A 16,056-nucleotide genomic window follows, 5' to 3' on the forward strand; every position below is an offset into this window, starting at 1 on the left:
TACTCTACAATACTAACCTAAATGACAGTGAAACCTATACAGAATACAAATATTCCAAAACATGCATCCTGCTCACAATAAGGCACTAAAGTAAAACTGCAAAAAATGTGGCGAAGAAATGAACTTTATGTCCAGAATATAAAGCGTTATTGTTTGGGGCAAATCCAACACATCACTGAGTACCACTCTTCATATTTAAAAGCATGGGGGTGGCTGCATCATTTTATGGGTATGCTATGGATTTTTGTAGGATAAAAATAAACGGAATAGAGCTAAGCAAAGGCAAAATCTGAGAAGAAAACCTGGAATGTTTAAAGAATAAATGTGCAAATATTGTACAATCCAAGTGTGAAAAGCTCTTAAACTTACCCAGAAAGACTCACAGCAGTAATCGCTGCCAAATGTGATTCTAACATGTATTGTGTGAATACTTATGTAAAAGATATTTCTGTATTTCATTTTCAATAAATTTGCAAAAATTTCTAAAAACATGTTTTCACTGTCATTATGGATTATTGTGTGTAGATGGGTGAGCAAATAAATACATTTGATCCATTTTCAATTCAAGTTTTAAAAATGAGGAATAAGTCAAAGGGTATGAATACTTTCTGCAGGCACTGTAAGTAAGACAAACATACCCTAACACACAGAGGTAGATACAAGTAGGTAAGTAAGGGTATAGTTGAAGGGTGGGTTTGTTTACCTGACTTACCGAGGTGTGTCTGGCCCATGACGTCTGCTAGCCGGCTGGCCGCCCCGCTCCCTCCGCTCTGCGTGGAGGAGGAGGAGGTGGTGGAGGAGGTTGTGGAGCCGTGGATGGCTCGACTGATCCAGTTCTCCATGTTGATGCTGCCCTGGCTGGAGGTGGGCGTGCCCTCACCCTGCATGGAGCCCTCTTCCTCCGAGCCTGACGACGTGTCTGGAGAGAGGGGGAGTGGAGCAGAGAGGAAGAGAGGGTTTATGACAGCAGGGAAACACACACATGAACAGACATACATACGCGCGCACACACACACACACACACACACACCTGCATGTCACTGTCGGACATTTGCACAACAAATAGAGACTAAACTCTGTCACAGCCCTGAGGGGATGTCCCCTCCCCCCTAACATACCCCCTCCACACCTGATTCAGAGGGGTTGGATTAAATGCAGAAGACACATTTGGGTTGAATGCATTCAGTTGTTTAACTGTCTAGGTATCCTCTTTCCTATTCCCCTCCTCCCCACCTATACAGTGGCTACAGGTGTGTCCACGGAAGGCATGCCAATCAGAGAGTTGACAGACGCCTGATCCTGACAATGAGGGGGAGAATGGCTTCCTTCCACAGTATCAGAGTCAGACTGTAGGAACATTACAGCCCCTACAGCCCCCTACTGCCCTACAGAACCCTACAGCCCCCTACAGCCCCCTACAGAACCCTACAGCCCCCTACTGCCCTACATAACCCTACAGCCCCCTACAGAACCCTACAGCCCCCTACTGCCCTACAGAACCCTACAGAACCCTACAGCCCCCTACAGAACCCTACAGCCCCCTACTGCCCTACAGAACCCTACAGCCCCCTACTGCCCTACAGAACCCTACAGCCCCCTACAGCCCCCTACTGCCCTACAGAACCCTACAGAACCCTACAGCCCCCTACTGCCCTACAGAACCCTACAGCCCCCTACAGAACCCTACAGTCCCCTACTGCCCTACAGAACCCTACAGAACCCTACAGCCCCCTACAGAACCCTACAGCCCCCTACTGCCCTACAGCCCCCTACTGCCCTACAGAACCCTACAGCCCCCTACTGCCCTACAGAACTCTACAGCCACCTACTGTCCTCTACTGCTCTACAGAACCCTACAGCCCCCTACTGCCCTACAGAACCCTGCAGCCACCTACTGTCCTCTACTGCCCTACAGAACCCTACAGCCACCTACTGTCCTCTACTGCCCTACAGAACTCTACTGCCCCCTACAGAACCCTACTGCCCCCTACAGAACCCTACTGCCCCCTACAGAACCCACAGCCCCAGAACCTCTCACCATTAGGCTGATTCACTGCCATGCACCCAAATCCACTGCAACACACAGACATAGTCACTGTTAGATCATCCACTCTGTTCTGTTAATATCACAACTCCTCACCCAGGGATGTTTTTAGCTCTAGTCTGTCGTAGTGGCTCAGTCTAGGGATTAGTGAGTGTGATTCTTTGTGTGCCTATTTTGCATATGTTTTGCATACTGTGTCAGGACAGGGCTGTCTGCCTGTGGGCCGGGCCAAGGGGGGGGGGATGTCTGTCTGAGGGATGAAGGGAACAAATAGAGAAAGTGCAGGGATCATGAAGACTCATTTCAGAACGAGCTACTGAGAGAGATAAACAACATGAGTGAGTGAGTGAGTGAGTGAGTGAGTGAGTGAGTGAGTGAGTGAGTGAGAGAGAGAGAGAGAGAGAGAGATACAGTGGCCTCAAACCTGAAACATTATTGACCTTTTCTAAAAAATAAAAAAAATCTGCATGGACTAACTTTGTAAAAGCTGTAAATTTACTTAATGTGTTTTATGAGTGGACATAAAATATAAGTTTGTCTTTTCTTGGCCAGACTAAACCTACACAGTAAATGTTTGAGAAAAATGCTATTATAGATTGCTCTAATATGCCCACTGTCTTTCCCAGTGACAGCAGTGAGAGAGACGGTAACCTTTGCTGGGCTGAGGGAGGTCTCCTCCAGCCTGCAGCATACTGTATGCTAGCTCAAACTATAGAATTACATACGAATTATAGGATCTCTATGGCTCCAACACGCTGCAGGCCACTGGGGTTTCATCTGCTCTCCCTCTCCATCCGCCCACAGGGATGTCTGCTGCAGCCAGTGAAATTAAGCCAAAAGGGGGTAGACTACGACAACAACACTGGCAGCTCTACCCTGCTATTGGACATTTGCATTTTGCCACATAGAGCACTGTCTGATTGGCCAGCGCTATGTAGAGTGCTGCCTGATAGGCCAGAGGTGTTGGTCAGTATGCAGTGTCAGTCCCATTGGTGACAGCTGTCAGTCAGCAGAGCTCACACCTGGGCTCTCCTATGTTGTTGACACTGGGACAGATAAAAGTGTGTGTGTATATCCTATATGGCATCCTGTTTTGAAAAAAAACGACTCATGTATACAATATGGTCTTAATACAGTATTGGACATCAGCATTTGATTCGCTGGTCCTGTGCGCCTTCAATGTTAATTACTTTGATTATGCTTCTTCTGCTGAGGCTGATAAGGTGTTGTGGTGTTGTGATACTGCGCACACACACACACACACACACACACACACACACACACACACACACACACACTTAGATGGGAATAGAGGCAATGGCTTTTGACAAGCTGGTCAAAACTAGTGCACTATATAGGGAATAGGGAGCTATTTTGGGACACAGACATGTACAAAAAAAGCGCCATACTAATTACTTACAAAGACAGACAAGAAAACAAATAAAGAGTGGAGTCCATATTAGAGTTGGCAGGTTGTGGATGAATAGTGTGCTCCAGTGGAATACTGCTGCTTGCCTTGCTTGGTTCGATGGGTGTGTGTGGGACTTTTTCCCAAATGCCCCCTACCCTCGCAGGCAGTCAGGCACAAACAACGGCAGCGTTCTGTCACTGTTCATTCTCCCTCAAGGGGCTGTTCGCTCTGCCTAAAATAATTGTGCTTCCTTATAAGAACTGTGCCTGCCCTGCTCATTTGGAATCATGTGAAAATGTGCTTGTGGCGATTCCTAAATGAAAGTCAATCGTGTGTGTGTTCAGTAAATGAATCCCTGTAGAAGCCTCACTCCCAGCCTTCAGCACTAATGCAAATAAGATGGTCTCATATCGCTGTCACACACACACACACCTCTGCCCACGCCACTCCATAACACAGCTCTGTTCACTCCCTAACACAGCTCTCTCTCATAAAGACACTCTCCACTCCATAAACCCCTGGCTGGGTGGGGGTATGCCGTGTTACATTACTATAGCTATACAGTACAAGACATGCGATGATGTCAACACCTTATTGCTGTTGTCAGTGATTTAGCACACAGCCAGATGTTGGTTAGTGGGATACGGCAAAGGGAGAAATGAGCTCTAGCATCTAACTTGCTAGTATTATTAACCATATACTCCTTCTATAAACTGAGTATAAGAGTGATAGAGCAAAAGAGTCCCCTATTCTCTATTTAGTGCACTATGCGCCCTCCGGAGCCCTGGTCAAAATTAGTGCACTATATAGGGAATAGGCTATAATTTGAGATGCAACTGAAGTCTGTAGTTCAGCTCTTATTTTCGCCAAGGGTCTGAAAGAGGTGACTGAAATTGATGCCAATCATAATTATCCTATAGAAGGTCAAAATGGCCGCTCATCAATCAACTGTTTTTAGTCAGCATGAGCAACAGCTTCAAGTGGAGCGAACCACTCCCATGGTCATCTATCACATCATGTCAGTTCTAGCTTCTTTCTGCCCTTAAATCATCTGCTCCTGTCATTGAGAGACCGGGAACGTTTTATCTTTAATGTCTCTGGAGTGCCGTCAACTCTAGTGGTAAAATACTAGTGAACTGAAGCGTTAAATTGCTGTTGTATGTAAACGGATGCTATCCTAAAAAAGTATTTCTATATGCACAATATCAAGAGGAAACAACTTAATCATACATTAACGTCAATTACTCTTTCATATTGACTCATTTGGTTGTAATTACATCCAGTCAAGAAATAAGGTAGATACTCTTCAACAACGGATTAGTGATAAATTGATGTATTTCCAACCCAGGCTGATTGAACTGACCAACACACATACACTGAGTATGAGCAACACCTTCCTAATATTAAGCTGCACACATACACAATCCATGTCTTAACTGTCTCAAGGCTTCAAAATCATTCTGTAACCTGTCTCCTCCTCTTCATCTACACTGATTGAAGTGGATTTAACAAGTGACATCAATAAGGGATCATAGCTTTCACCTGGATTCACCTGGTCAGTCTGTCATGGAAAGAGCAGGTGTTCTTAATGTTTTGTATACTCGGTTTATACTTTTCTACTCTTCCTGATTGACTAGACATCAGATTAAACACACACATTGGTGACACTGCATAAGTGAGTTAGTGAGGGGGAGGGGCAGGGACAGAGACAGGCTGGAGGCATATTCACGCCTCCGGGGTGAAGTTTCCCCTAGGTACAGCTCTAGGATCAGTTTCCGCTCCCCCCAGTCCTAACCTAAACCATTAGTGGGAAAAATGCAAAACTGACCCAAGATCACGTCCAGGGACAATGTCACCCTACATCAATATTCAGGCGTACACACACGCCACACACATACACAGTGCAGTGGAGCAGTCCCAGGCTGCTATGATTACCTTGGTGTCCTATATGTTCCTCACCTGGGGGAGTGTAGGCATCCATGGAGGACTGCACGACCAGGGAGCGGCGCTTGGAGGGCATGGGTACTGCCATCTTACCACGCTCCCTCTGTTTGGCAAGAGCAGCCTGCACAGCCTCTGTGTGGACATCTGCAAAACACACAGTGCAGGACAGACATGTTGGAAGACCTGGCACGACAAACTCCCAGATTTCAGGTTTATTGCGGGACAAATGAAATGAGTCTGTGGAATGTATATTAAATAATATACACTGTATATAATTAAAACAAGGACAACAATTACAGTATATATTGTAGCTAAAGTATATTATTTTAGAAAAGCATAGGCTTAGAAGATTGGGATGAAATAATCACTGTGAATGTAGCCGAAATACTACTTCAGAAGTTCCACAATGTATGTACAGTAACAAGCAACGTTGTTCATTGTCGATACTCTCAAGCTGGTAGTTGTCTTCTACACTGGGGACTTCACCGCTGTTGGCTTCTCACAAAAGCAAGACGACATCTCACTCTATGTGGACTAATCTAACCAAACAAGAGGCTGATAAAACATTGTGCCGTAATGTAACTTATAAAAGATCATAAAGAAAGAGTTTGGTTTTAGTGAGGAAAAACTATTGCCAGTAACCTATGCCCTTTATGTCTCAATGCTTTAGTGGCTCTGTTTAGTAACGGCCATCGAGAACAGACTCTGGCTGTATCCCAAATGGCACCCCAATCCCTTTATAGTGCACTACTTTGACCGGAGCCCTATGTACTCTGGTCAAAAGTAGTACACTACAAAGGGAATAGGGTGCCATTTGGGACGCATCCAAAGCCTTTGTGGTTGTCATGTATTCTTTAATTCAACATGAATCCTGTTTTATAGGGCTGTATTCTAGGAACTTGCGTGCCCATTGGCTGCTCCCTCCCTGGCTGGGTCTGAATAATGTCCCAATAATGTCTCCAGACAACTGAGGCTTAATGTGAGATCATTGTGTCCAGCCGTATAATAGGCTATTATTAAGAGCACCAATAGCTGTGTGTAAGGCTAAGCACTGGTAAAATACAACAAAAACCATGATGCAAACCAACAGGAAGTATGGTTCCATTTGGAACACAGACAAGTGTGTTTCTAAGACAAAGCTAGAGCACAGTGCCAGAATCTGTGGCTGGCATGTTGAAGCAGAGTCATTTGTCTGCAGACCACAGAAATGATAAGCCTTTTGATATATATATATATATGAATATATATAAAAAGAGAGAGAGCGAGGTAGATAAATATATGTAGAGAGAGAGAAAGAGAGAGCGAGAGAGTGAAATAAAAAAAAGAGAAAGAACCTGGAGGGAGAGGGGGGAGAGAGAGGGTAGGAGAGACAGAGATGGATGGGTGGGTGGGTGGGTAATGAAGCAAGTGGTTCATTGGTCTAAATAGGAGTGATAAACAGCATTGGGGTGGTAAATAAAAAGCTTGTTTTTATGCATTTAGCATTAATAGTGAGACTAATAAAAAACAAAGCTTTTGGTAATCCAAATGAATTATGTTACCACAAACCAAATGTAATTTAGTGTTTAAAATGCAGTTCTCCATTAGTGCTCCTATACTGTCCTATAGTAACTGCCAAGTTGCTAACTGTACTACAGGAAGACAACTCACAGAGCTTAATGTACAGTCGTGGCCAAAAGTTTTGAGAATGACACAAATATTAATTTCCACAAAGTTTGCTGCTTCAGGGGCTTTAGATATTTTTGTTAGATGTTACTATGGAATACTGAAGTATAATTACAAGAATTCCATAAGTGTCAAAGGCTTTTACTGACAATTACATGAAGTTGATGCAAAGAGTCAATATTTGCAGTGTTGACCCTTCTTTCAAGACCTCTGCAATCTGCCCTGGCATGCTGTCAATTAACTTCTGGGCCACATCCTGACTGATGGCAGCCCATTCTTGCATAATCAATGCTTGGAGTTTGTTAGAATTTGTGGGTTTTTGTTTGTCCACCCGCCTCTTGAGGATTGACCACAACTTCTCAAATGGGATTAAGGTCTGGGGAGATTCCTGGCCATGGACCCAAAATATTGATGTTTTGTTTCCCGAGCCACTTAGTTATCACTTTTGCCTTATGGCAAGGTGCTCCATCATGCTGGAAAAGGCATTGTTCGTCACCAAACTGTTCCTGGATGGTTGGGAGAAGTTGCTCTCGGAGGATGTGTTGGTACCATACTTTATTCATGGCTGTGTTCTTCGGCAAAATTGTGAGTGAGCCCCCTCCCTTGGCTGAGAAGCAACCCCACACATGAATGGTCTCAGGATGCTTTACTGTTGGCATGACACAGGACTGATGGTAGCGCTCAACTTGTCTTCTTCGGACAAGCTTTTTTCCGGATGCCCCAAACAATCGGAAAGGGGATTCATCAGAGAAAATGACTTTACCACAGTCCTCAGCAGTCTAATCCCTGTACCTTTTGCAGAATATCAGTCTGTCCCTGATGTTTGTCCTGGAGAGAAGTGGCTTCTTTGCTGCCCTTCTTGACACAAGGCCATCCTCCAAAAGTCTTCACCTCACTGTGCGTGCAGATGCACTCACACCTGCCTGCTGCCATTCCTGAGCAAGCTCTGTACTGGTGGTGCCCCGATCCCGCAGCTGAGTCAACTTTAGGAGACGGTCCTGGAGCTTGCTGGACTTTCTTGGGCGCCCTGAAGCCTTCTTCACAACAATTGAACCGCTCTCCTTGAAGTTCTTGATGATCAGATAAATGATTGATTTAGATGCAATCTTACTGGCAGCAATATCCTTGCCCGTGAAGCCCTTTTTGTGCAAAGCAATGATGACGGCACGTGTTTCCTTGCAGGTAACCATGGTTGACAGAGGAAGAACAATGATTCCAAGCACCACCCTCCTTTTGAAGCTTCCAGTTTGTTATTCGAACTCAATCAGCATGACAGAGTGATCTCCAGCCTTGTCCTCGTCAACACTCACACCTGTGTTAACGAGAGAATCACTGACATTTACATTTACGTCATTTAGCAGACGCTCTTATCCAGAGCGACTTACAAATTGGTGCATTCACCTGATGTCAGCTGGTCCTTTTGTGGCAGGGCTGAAATGCAGTGGAAATGTTTTTGGGGGATTCAGTTCATTTGCATGGCAAAGAGGGACTTTGCAATTAATTGCAATTCATCTGATCACTCTTCATAGCATTCTGGAGTATATGCAAATTGCCATCATACAAACTGAGGCAGCAGACTTTGTGAAAATTTATATTTTGTGTCATTCTCAAAACCTTTGGCCACGACTGTACTATCAGGTGCATGGTGAAAAAAGGTACTCAAAATAGAAGAGAAACTACAGCACACTGGTAATACTGGGTTTTTCTCATTTCTTTAAGTTTCCAACTGTATACCATGAGCTGGAGGTTTGTGTTACTGTTTGTGATGTGTTGAAAGGTGTTTCTGGCGTACCTGATCTGTAGCGTTCGTCCCGGGAGCCAGAGGAGCGGCGGCGGTGGTAGCGAGAGGAGGAGCCGGGGGTGACAGGAGTTCTCCTCTCGTGGGGCACAGAAGGGTCCATCCCTTGGGGAGAGAGGGAGAAGACAGAGTTACCTACAATACAGCCTGACCACCATCAGCACTGCATCTGGTACTACAGTACAGCCTGACCACCATCAGCACTGCATCTGGTACTACAGTACAGCCTGACCACCATCAGCACTGCATCTGGTACTACAGTACAGCCTGACCACCATCAGCACTGCATCTGGTACTACAGTATAGCCTGACCACCATTAGCACTGCATCTGGTACTACAGTACAGCCTGACCACCATCAGCACTGCATCTGGTACTACAGTACAGCCTGACCAGCATCAGCACTGCATCTGGTACTACAGTACAGCCTGACCAGCATCAGCACTGCATCTGGTACTACAGTACAGCCTGACCACCATCAGCACTGCATCTGGTACTACAGTACAGCCTGACCACCATCAGCACTGCATCTGGTACTACAGTACAGCCTGACCACCATCAGCACTGCATCTGGTACTACAGTACAGCCTGACCACCATCAGCACTGTACCTGGTACTACAGTACAGCCTGACCACCATCAGCACTGCATCTGGTACTACAGTACAGCCTGACCACCATCAGCACTGTACCTGGTACTACAGTACAGCCTGACCACCATCAGCACTGCATCTGGTACTACAGTACAGCCTGACCACCATCAGCACTGCATCCGGTACTAAAGTACAGCCTGACCACCATCAGCACTGCATCTGGTACTACAGTACAGCCTGACCACCATCAGCACTGTACCTGGTACTACAGTACAGCCTGACCACCATCAGCACTGCATCTGGTACTACAGTACAGCCTGACCACCATCAGCACTGCATCTGGTACTACAGTACAGCCTGACCACCATCAGCACTGCATCTGGTACTACAGTACAGATACAGGTCCCATGGGTGGTACTGAAAGAACAATGCAGACTATTGTGCGGTTTTTACACTTGTTTTTGGATGCTATTTGTTCCTGACAAAACCAGCACCTGGATCTATACACACTGCTGTGCACAGAGGTTTATCTTTCTTTTGTGCACGGCAGATACTAGCCTGTCATAGATGGTATTATGAGCATATAGTGGTGTAGTATACAGTAAAAGGATGAAATGAATAGATGGAAAATGAATTCATTATACTGTCTGCCTCAAACGAGTATGAGTATTATTTATTCTGACAGGCACCTCAACTCAACTTAATTTCACAATAGACTGTGAAACATCAACTGACATTATTGGACATTATTCTATTTTGTCTGGCAAGGGATTAGGCTCAGTTTAAACGGAGGGTCCCAGCAATTAACCCTGTTTCCTATTCAATCTATCAGGGGACTGGGTCCCTCAGCCTCTCATTCTACGTCCCAAATGGCATCCTATTCTCTACATAGTGCACTACATTTGAGCAGAGCCCTATGGGCCCTGGTCAAAAGTAGTGCACTATATATGGAATAGGGTGCCATTTGGGACATAACCAGCTTCTCATTGTCAATTACAGCACAGTGGCAATCAGCCCCTAAACCTGAACCTCAGCATGGAGATCTTGGGATGAGATGATTTTCAGTGTAAATCCTAGGCTGTGGACACACAGAAACCAAACAAACACCCACCAGTTACTTTAATTTACAAACTGTTTGCAATTGTTCCAGTCTTGAAGACAGTCTGCTAGCTAGACAACACAAAGCCAGTGATCTATGACTGAAGCTATAACGGCTACATTACAGCACAACCTCAGAAGGTAAATCTCAGGTTCACAACAAAGAAACACTGAGCCACTCACTTCCCAGTCCTCAACACCAAAGCTCCAAGCAGCAGTCTGAGCAATGCAGCAGCTTGTAATACTGTAGGTAAGTGCCTCATAAAGTGGATTACTTTCTGCTGGGCTATAACAGCCATTGGTTTAGCACTGAGAGACATGATAGATGCAGGATACCATTCCCTCTTTCTCCCTGTCGATCGAGAACGCTCAGCCCCCCCCCCCCCCACACACACACACCTTGGAGGAAATCAATCTCAGTCTCATCTGTTCTCCATCTGCCTCACACAGGGAAAGATGCTACATTCAATAAGGGGCTCGATGGAGGAGTCTGATCTCAATAGTGCTGCACTCATCTTCTCCACTGACAGTGTTATTTAGGAGTACTATCTACCACTATGCTGAAATAACAACATACGTAGACTGGTAAAGATTTCCGAAAGGTGTTTTACGCTCAGAAATCCAAGCCTGAAGAATTTGCTAAAGCCAATGTGCAATGTAACTGTTCCCCCTTAAGGGAGTCACCTATAATAGGGTTTGAATTAGAACTACCTGTAATACAGAGATACTGGGTGATAGATAATGGTTTACTGCCAGACAACACTCCATAGAATGGCTTGAGTCGAGGCTAGATAGAGAAAGTTTGTTGCTGGTGGTGTTCTAAATGGCAATACACATGCATGTACAGTAACACAATCTCTGATACAGTAGTACTAACGTCACCTAGTTTTTGGGAATCCCCTGATGAATGTACATCTTACATCCATTAAGTCCGTTTGTAATGGGCCTTCCCTTCCCAATCAATATTGGATTTCCATTTGAGACCAGTACAGTATCAGTTTATGTATGTGCTCCGACTTTTCAGACTCACTGTGGTGTACTGGGCTAGAGAGGAAACAACCTACTGTAACAGACTGCTGTCTCAGCCTTCTATCGACTTCAGACAGGCGTGATGCGAATGCCTGGTCTCATGGGAGGGTTGCAAAATTCCGGTAACTATGCCAACATATCCAGGTTTTCCAGAAATCCTGGTTAGAGTCTTCCGGATTTCCTGTTTATTCCCTTCTGAATTTGTGGTTTTTCCAAGTGGGAATTTGGGGAAAGTTACTGGAATTTGTAACCCTAGTCAGAGGCCAGGCGTTCGCTTCACATTACACTGACCTTTCTAACTGTTCTGCAGTGGCAGTGTGTACTAGTGGTTATTACAATCCTGAGTAACGGTTAATCTTCCAATGGATTAATAGTCAGCGGCCCAAATGGCACCCTATTCCCTATATAGTGCACTTCTTTTGACTAAAGCCCTATGAACCCTGGTTAAAATCAATGCACTCAAAATAAGTGGACTATAAAAGGAACAGGGTGCCATTTTAGACAAAGCCATGGACAGATCAGCCTGAATACTATAATAGTCTGACATTAAGACCCACAGCCTTTCGAAGGCATGAACAGCACTGAAATGAATGTGCTATCTGCTGCTGTTACACCTGTAACACTACGGTAGGTTTGCAGGGAATGTGATGGCTCTGTTTAGATGAGAGATTTTATAGCACTTAGCTATCATAGAAAACTTAATGGGGCAAGCTCTTTAGTGAGCAGGTCTTGTGTTCAGAGGGCCATAATGTGACGAGCTACAGGAGGTAATGTGTAATGGAGGGCCTCATGTTCATTATCTATGTCTTTTTATGGGCACAATGAGTGGACATGGGGGCATCTTTTACACTAGCCATTTTTTTTACACTCTTGGCTAATTTAAGACATAGTATGCGTCCCAAATGACACCTTATTGCATTACATTTTACTTATTATATTCAATGGGATATAAAGCAGGAATCCACATGTCGTGGGCGACCCTATGCCACCCCACTTCTTGTATGGTATTTTCACTTTGAATGAAAACAAGGGGGCTGAGGCCTGAGATGCCTTAGGATGGCCTTCTGGGCAAGGTGTGTCTTTGCGTTAAATCCCGCCTGCTCGAATGACCTTGCTGCAATGGCCTCGGAGCGATAGTAAAAGTAAATTGCTTGCTAACAAACACAGAGCCGACAAAGCCAACAAGCTAGATAACTTGTTTGCAGATAAACTGTCTTTGTAGCAAGAACCAAATAAACAAGTATCATTCTTGGTTCTTGGAATTGAATCAACTCAACCCCAAAAGAGAAAAAGACTGCTCATGACCAATCCAGAAACATTGGAATTCATTTTGAAAGGTGGAAGAGTGACACCGAAATGGCCACCGTTCTCATTGACTGGTAACGTTAGGTAAGTGTTGGGTTGCGTGTTTAACCTGCTAGCTACATTAGCGGCTAACCTTGGTGTGTTCAGTGTTCAAGCTGATCGGTGAAACCCGTATGATGTAAAAAGTGTCTAGATTAGGCTATTTGATCGGAGAAACCGGCATGATGTAAAAAGTATCCGTCTCATTACATCGTCATACATTTTATCTCCAGCCTGTAGGCTACAGAAAAGGCCACATACTCTTTCTACCATATCCCATATCTGCTACATTATTTATGTTAGATTATTTTTTTTGACAGAACGTTGGTGGAGCTCCAACAGCGCCCTGGAGAGGTGCCTGGGAATGGACAAGCAAAATATTTTGCGCCCCTGCCTTTGAGAAAATGGGCACTGCTTATCAGAGTGTGGCATCAACACTCACCTAAAAAGCCCTTATCTTATGCCACCGGTTGAGAGATATTGTCATTATTTAGGGGCAGAATTCTGTGAGGCTTTATGTGTTGTTGTTGGAGGCGCGTCTCGGTCAGTTGAACTCCGAAAATGACACCCTCGTCAATCTGCTGCCGCAGGCGGCCACATAATCCTGCCTAATGAGCGGGCCGGCCGTGACACCATACAGCATGATATTCAATTACACTCACACACTTAATCTAAGCGGTCTGCTGCCATACCTGCTTACCGTTCATGCCAAGTGGCCTAGATCTGCTTGGATTCAATGTACGGGCAGTTAAAATACATATTTAAGACACATTTCACAGAAGAACAAATGGGTCAGCCTTTGCACCATATTCATATAACGCTCTGGTCAAAAGTAGTGCATTATAGGGAATAGGTACCATTTGGGACACAGACCCTCCTTTTATCATTTAAATGGATGTTGGGGAAACAACAATTCACAAAGCATTCACAGAAAATGCAGCTTGGATAACAACATTTTGACACATCCCAGACATCAGTTAGAGGAGTACAGCTGAGCTGAACTGAAACCCACACATCCATTAAAGTAAAGTTCTGTTTAATTTGGTGCAAATGGGATGAAATGGAAAATGAATGAAAACAAATTGAAAACTGAAGGAATGTCACATCCACTGTTCCTCTGTCTTTTGTTAACTTGCATTACCTCCAAGTGAGAACACTATTAGGCTAGGTCTGTAAAATTCTATTAGTTAAGTTTAACTATGACTAAAATACATAAGAGTTACTTGTATATTTCAACTAATAACAATTAAATCAGTCATTTCCCCCACTAGTCTTGAATCTATATACACCCAGGGAGGGCAGAGAATCTGAGAGTATTGTTGTGTTAGACATCAAGCTTTTGGTTTGAGGTATGCAGTCTATATCACAAAACAAAGACCTCTATTCCAGAGTCAGATTAGTCCAGAACTCTATTCCAGAATCCATCACTGTTTCAAATTAGTTGAGACAGACAAGGTTATTGTTTTGATTGGAGGGGTATTTACCTTTACCTGGTGCCTGAGGGAGGAAGGCCCCAATTAATTTGGACCTCTTCTTTTCATAGCCTTTCTGTGTGATGTCACCTGCCAAAGGAGGAGAGGAAAACTACCGTTAGTGAAACGGAAGAGCGTTCTTATTTCTTTCTCTAGGGCTCTTATTCAGATCTGCATGCTGTTACTGCTACTGAACCACAATATCCATGGCATCAGCAGATGACAGTATACAACAGGTTAAGATGTTTGGTTAATCGCTGCTACGCTTTGTCTTTTTTTATGCTGAACAAGGAGCAGATGGGTGTTCAGAGCTAGGTTGGACAAACAGGAAGCGACAGGGATAGGTGGTGAGAAACAAGGAAGGAGAGAAGTACAGGTTGGGAAGTAGCAAGACAGCTAGCTGAAATATGTAGTGCATGCAGTGACTTTAGTGAGTGTCAGTAATGAATGAGACAGAGACCCAGCTGCCAGCGTGTATTACACATCAAGGCCTGGCGCCCTCACTGCCCTGGCCATCACACAGGTAATTAGGAGGGGATTGGCTGAGGGTGGGAGAGAGGGGGATAGGAGAGGGCCTGGCTGGGGGACGGAGAGATGGAGAGAGGAGGATAGGAGAGGGCCTGGCTGGGGGACGGAGAGAGGAGAATAGGAGAGGGCCTGGCTGGCGGACGGAGACAGGGAGGGAGGGGGATAGGAGGGGGCCTGGCTGGGGGACGGATCCTACGAGTGATAGTGTAATTACATATTGATTACACTATCACTCGTATTTCGTATGTGTCAACGATTTATCGATACATATGCTACGATGCTGGTAAAATTGTCTCCGCACCTACAGTGCTGGTCATAAAAAAAGCTAGCTAGCTCATGGATGCAAACAATGTTCTTCCCCAAATACGTAGCAAAACGACCATCTGTTTCAGTAGCTATATAGCTAAGTGTCATCATCTAAAATAACCCTAATTTACAAGACAGTTCTTATTTGATAAATGGTGGTCGGACCCATCTATGTGAAGCTAGCCACAATAAGAATTAGCCACAATGTGGACTTTGCGGTTAGCCTTCAAAATAAAAGTATGTCAGAGACTGATGCAAATTAATACAAATAGTAGAATTTTGCCATAATTGAACATATCATGCTAAACGAGGTTGGAATGTGTTATATAAAATCAACAAAAGACTGGATGTATAATAGTTTAGAATTGCATCGGGGGCATACTTATTTCACTGTACAGCCTTACCTATGGATTGTGGAATAATGACCTGGGGTATCAGTTTACTCCGTGACACCCAGAGAACATTAGCATCGTAGCTCTTATTGCAGGACTCTGAAATAACTGTGAATGGAGCCACATTTATTGTCAACCTATGTGTATTGAACACTATTCCAGAGGAAAAACAATACTGGGTTGTTTTTTTGGACTCAGAGGAGGATGTTGGGGGAAAATATATTGGGTATTGCCTAAACTGATACCCCATTTCATTGATCCCCAATCCTTAGGTAAAGCTGTACAGTGCAATATGAATGTCAATACACACAATAGGCTGACTGGGGAGGTGATTTCACACAGTCACAGTCCCGTGGCGTCAATACGTCATGTACCTACGTTATATAGGTATGCACGTCAGCTTTGACATCGGTTTTGCACATCGGTATTAAACTA

At 44.5% G+C, this 16,056-nt stretch overlaps 1 protein-coding gene across 5 annotated transcripts in view; it reads right to left on the reverse strand.

Moving 5' to 3' along the window:
• Nucleotides 1–16,056, reverse strand: part of LOC115169814 (disco-interacting protein 2 homolog C) — a 224,991-nt gene that overhangs the window by 90,413 nt on the left and 118,522 nt on the right. For 2 of the 5 annotated variants that reach the window (XM_029725795.1, XM_029725798.1), the window contains exons 2-5: nt 14,408–14,485; nt 8,857–8,967; nt 5,391–5,543; nt 713–919 (exon numbers count right to left, since the gene is read on the reverse strand). In XM_029725795.1, the coding sequence (XP_029581655.1) occupies nt 713–919; nt 5,391–5,543; nt 8,857–8,967; nt 14,408–14,485 (549 nt within the window). Of the gene's footprint in view, nt 1–703; nt 920–5,390; nt 5,544–8,856; nt 8,968–14,407; nt 14,486–16,056 lie in introns of all 5 variants that reach the window. The other 3 variants (XM_029725796.1, XM_029725797.1, XM_029725799.1) reach the window with 3 other exon arrangements.

This window comes from Salmo trutta, chromosome 31 (genome assembly GCF_901001165.1).
Source record: "Salmo trutta chromosome 31, fSalTru1.1, whole genome shotgun sequence".
NCBI classification, from domain to species: Eukaryota; Metazoa; Chordata; class Actinopteri; order Salmoniformes; family Salmonidae; genus Salmo; species Salmo trutta.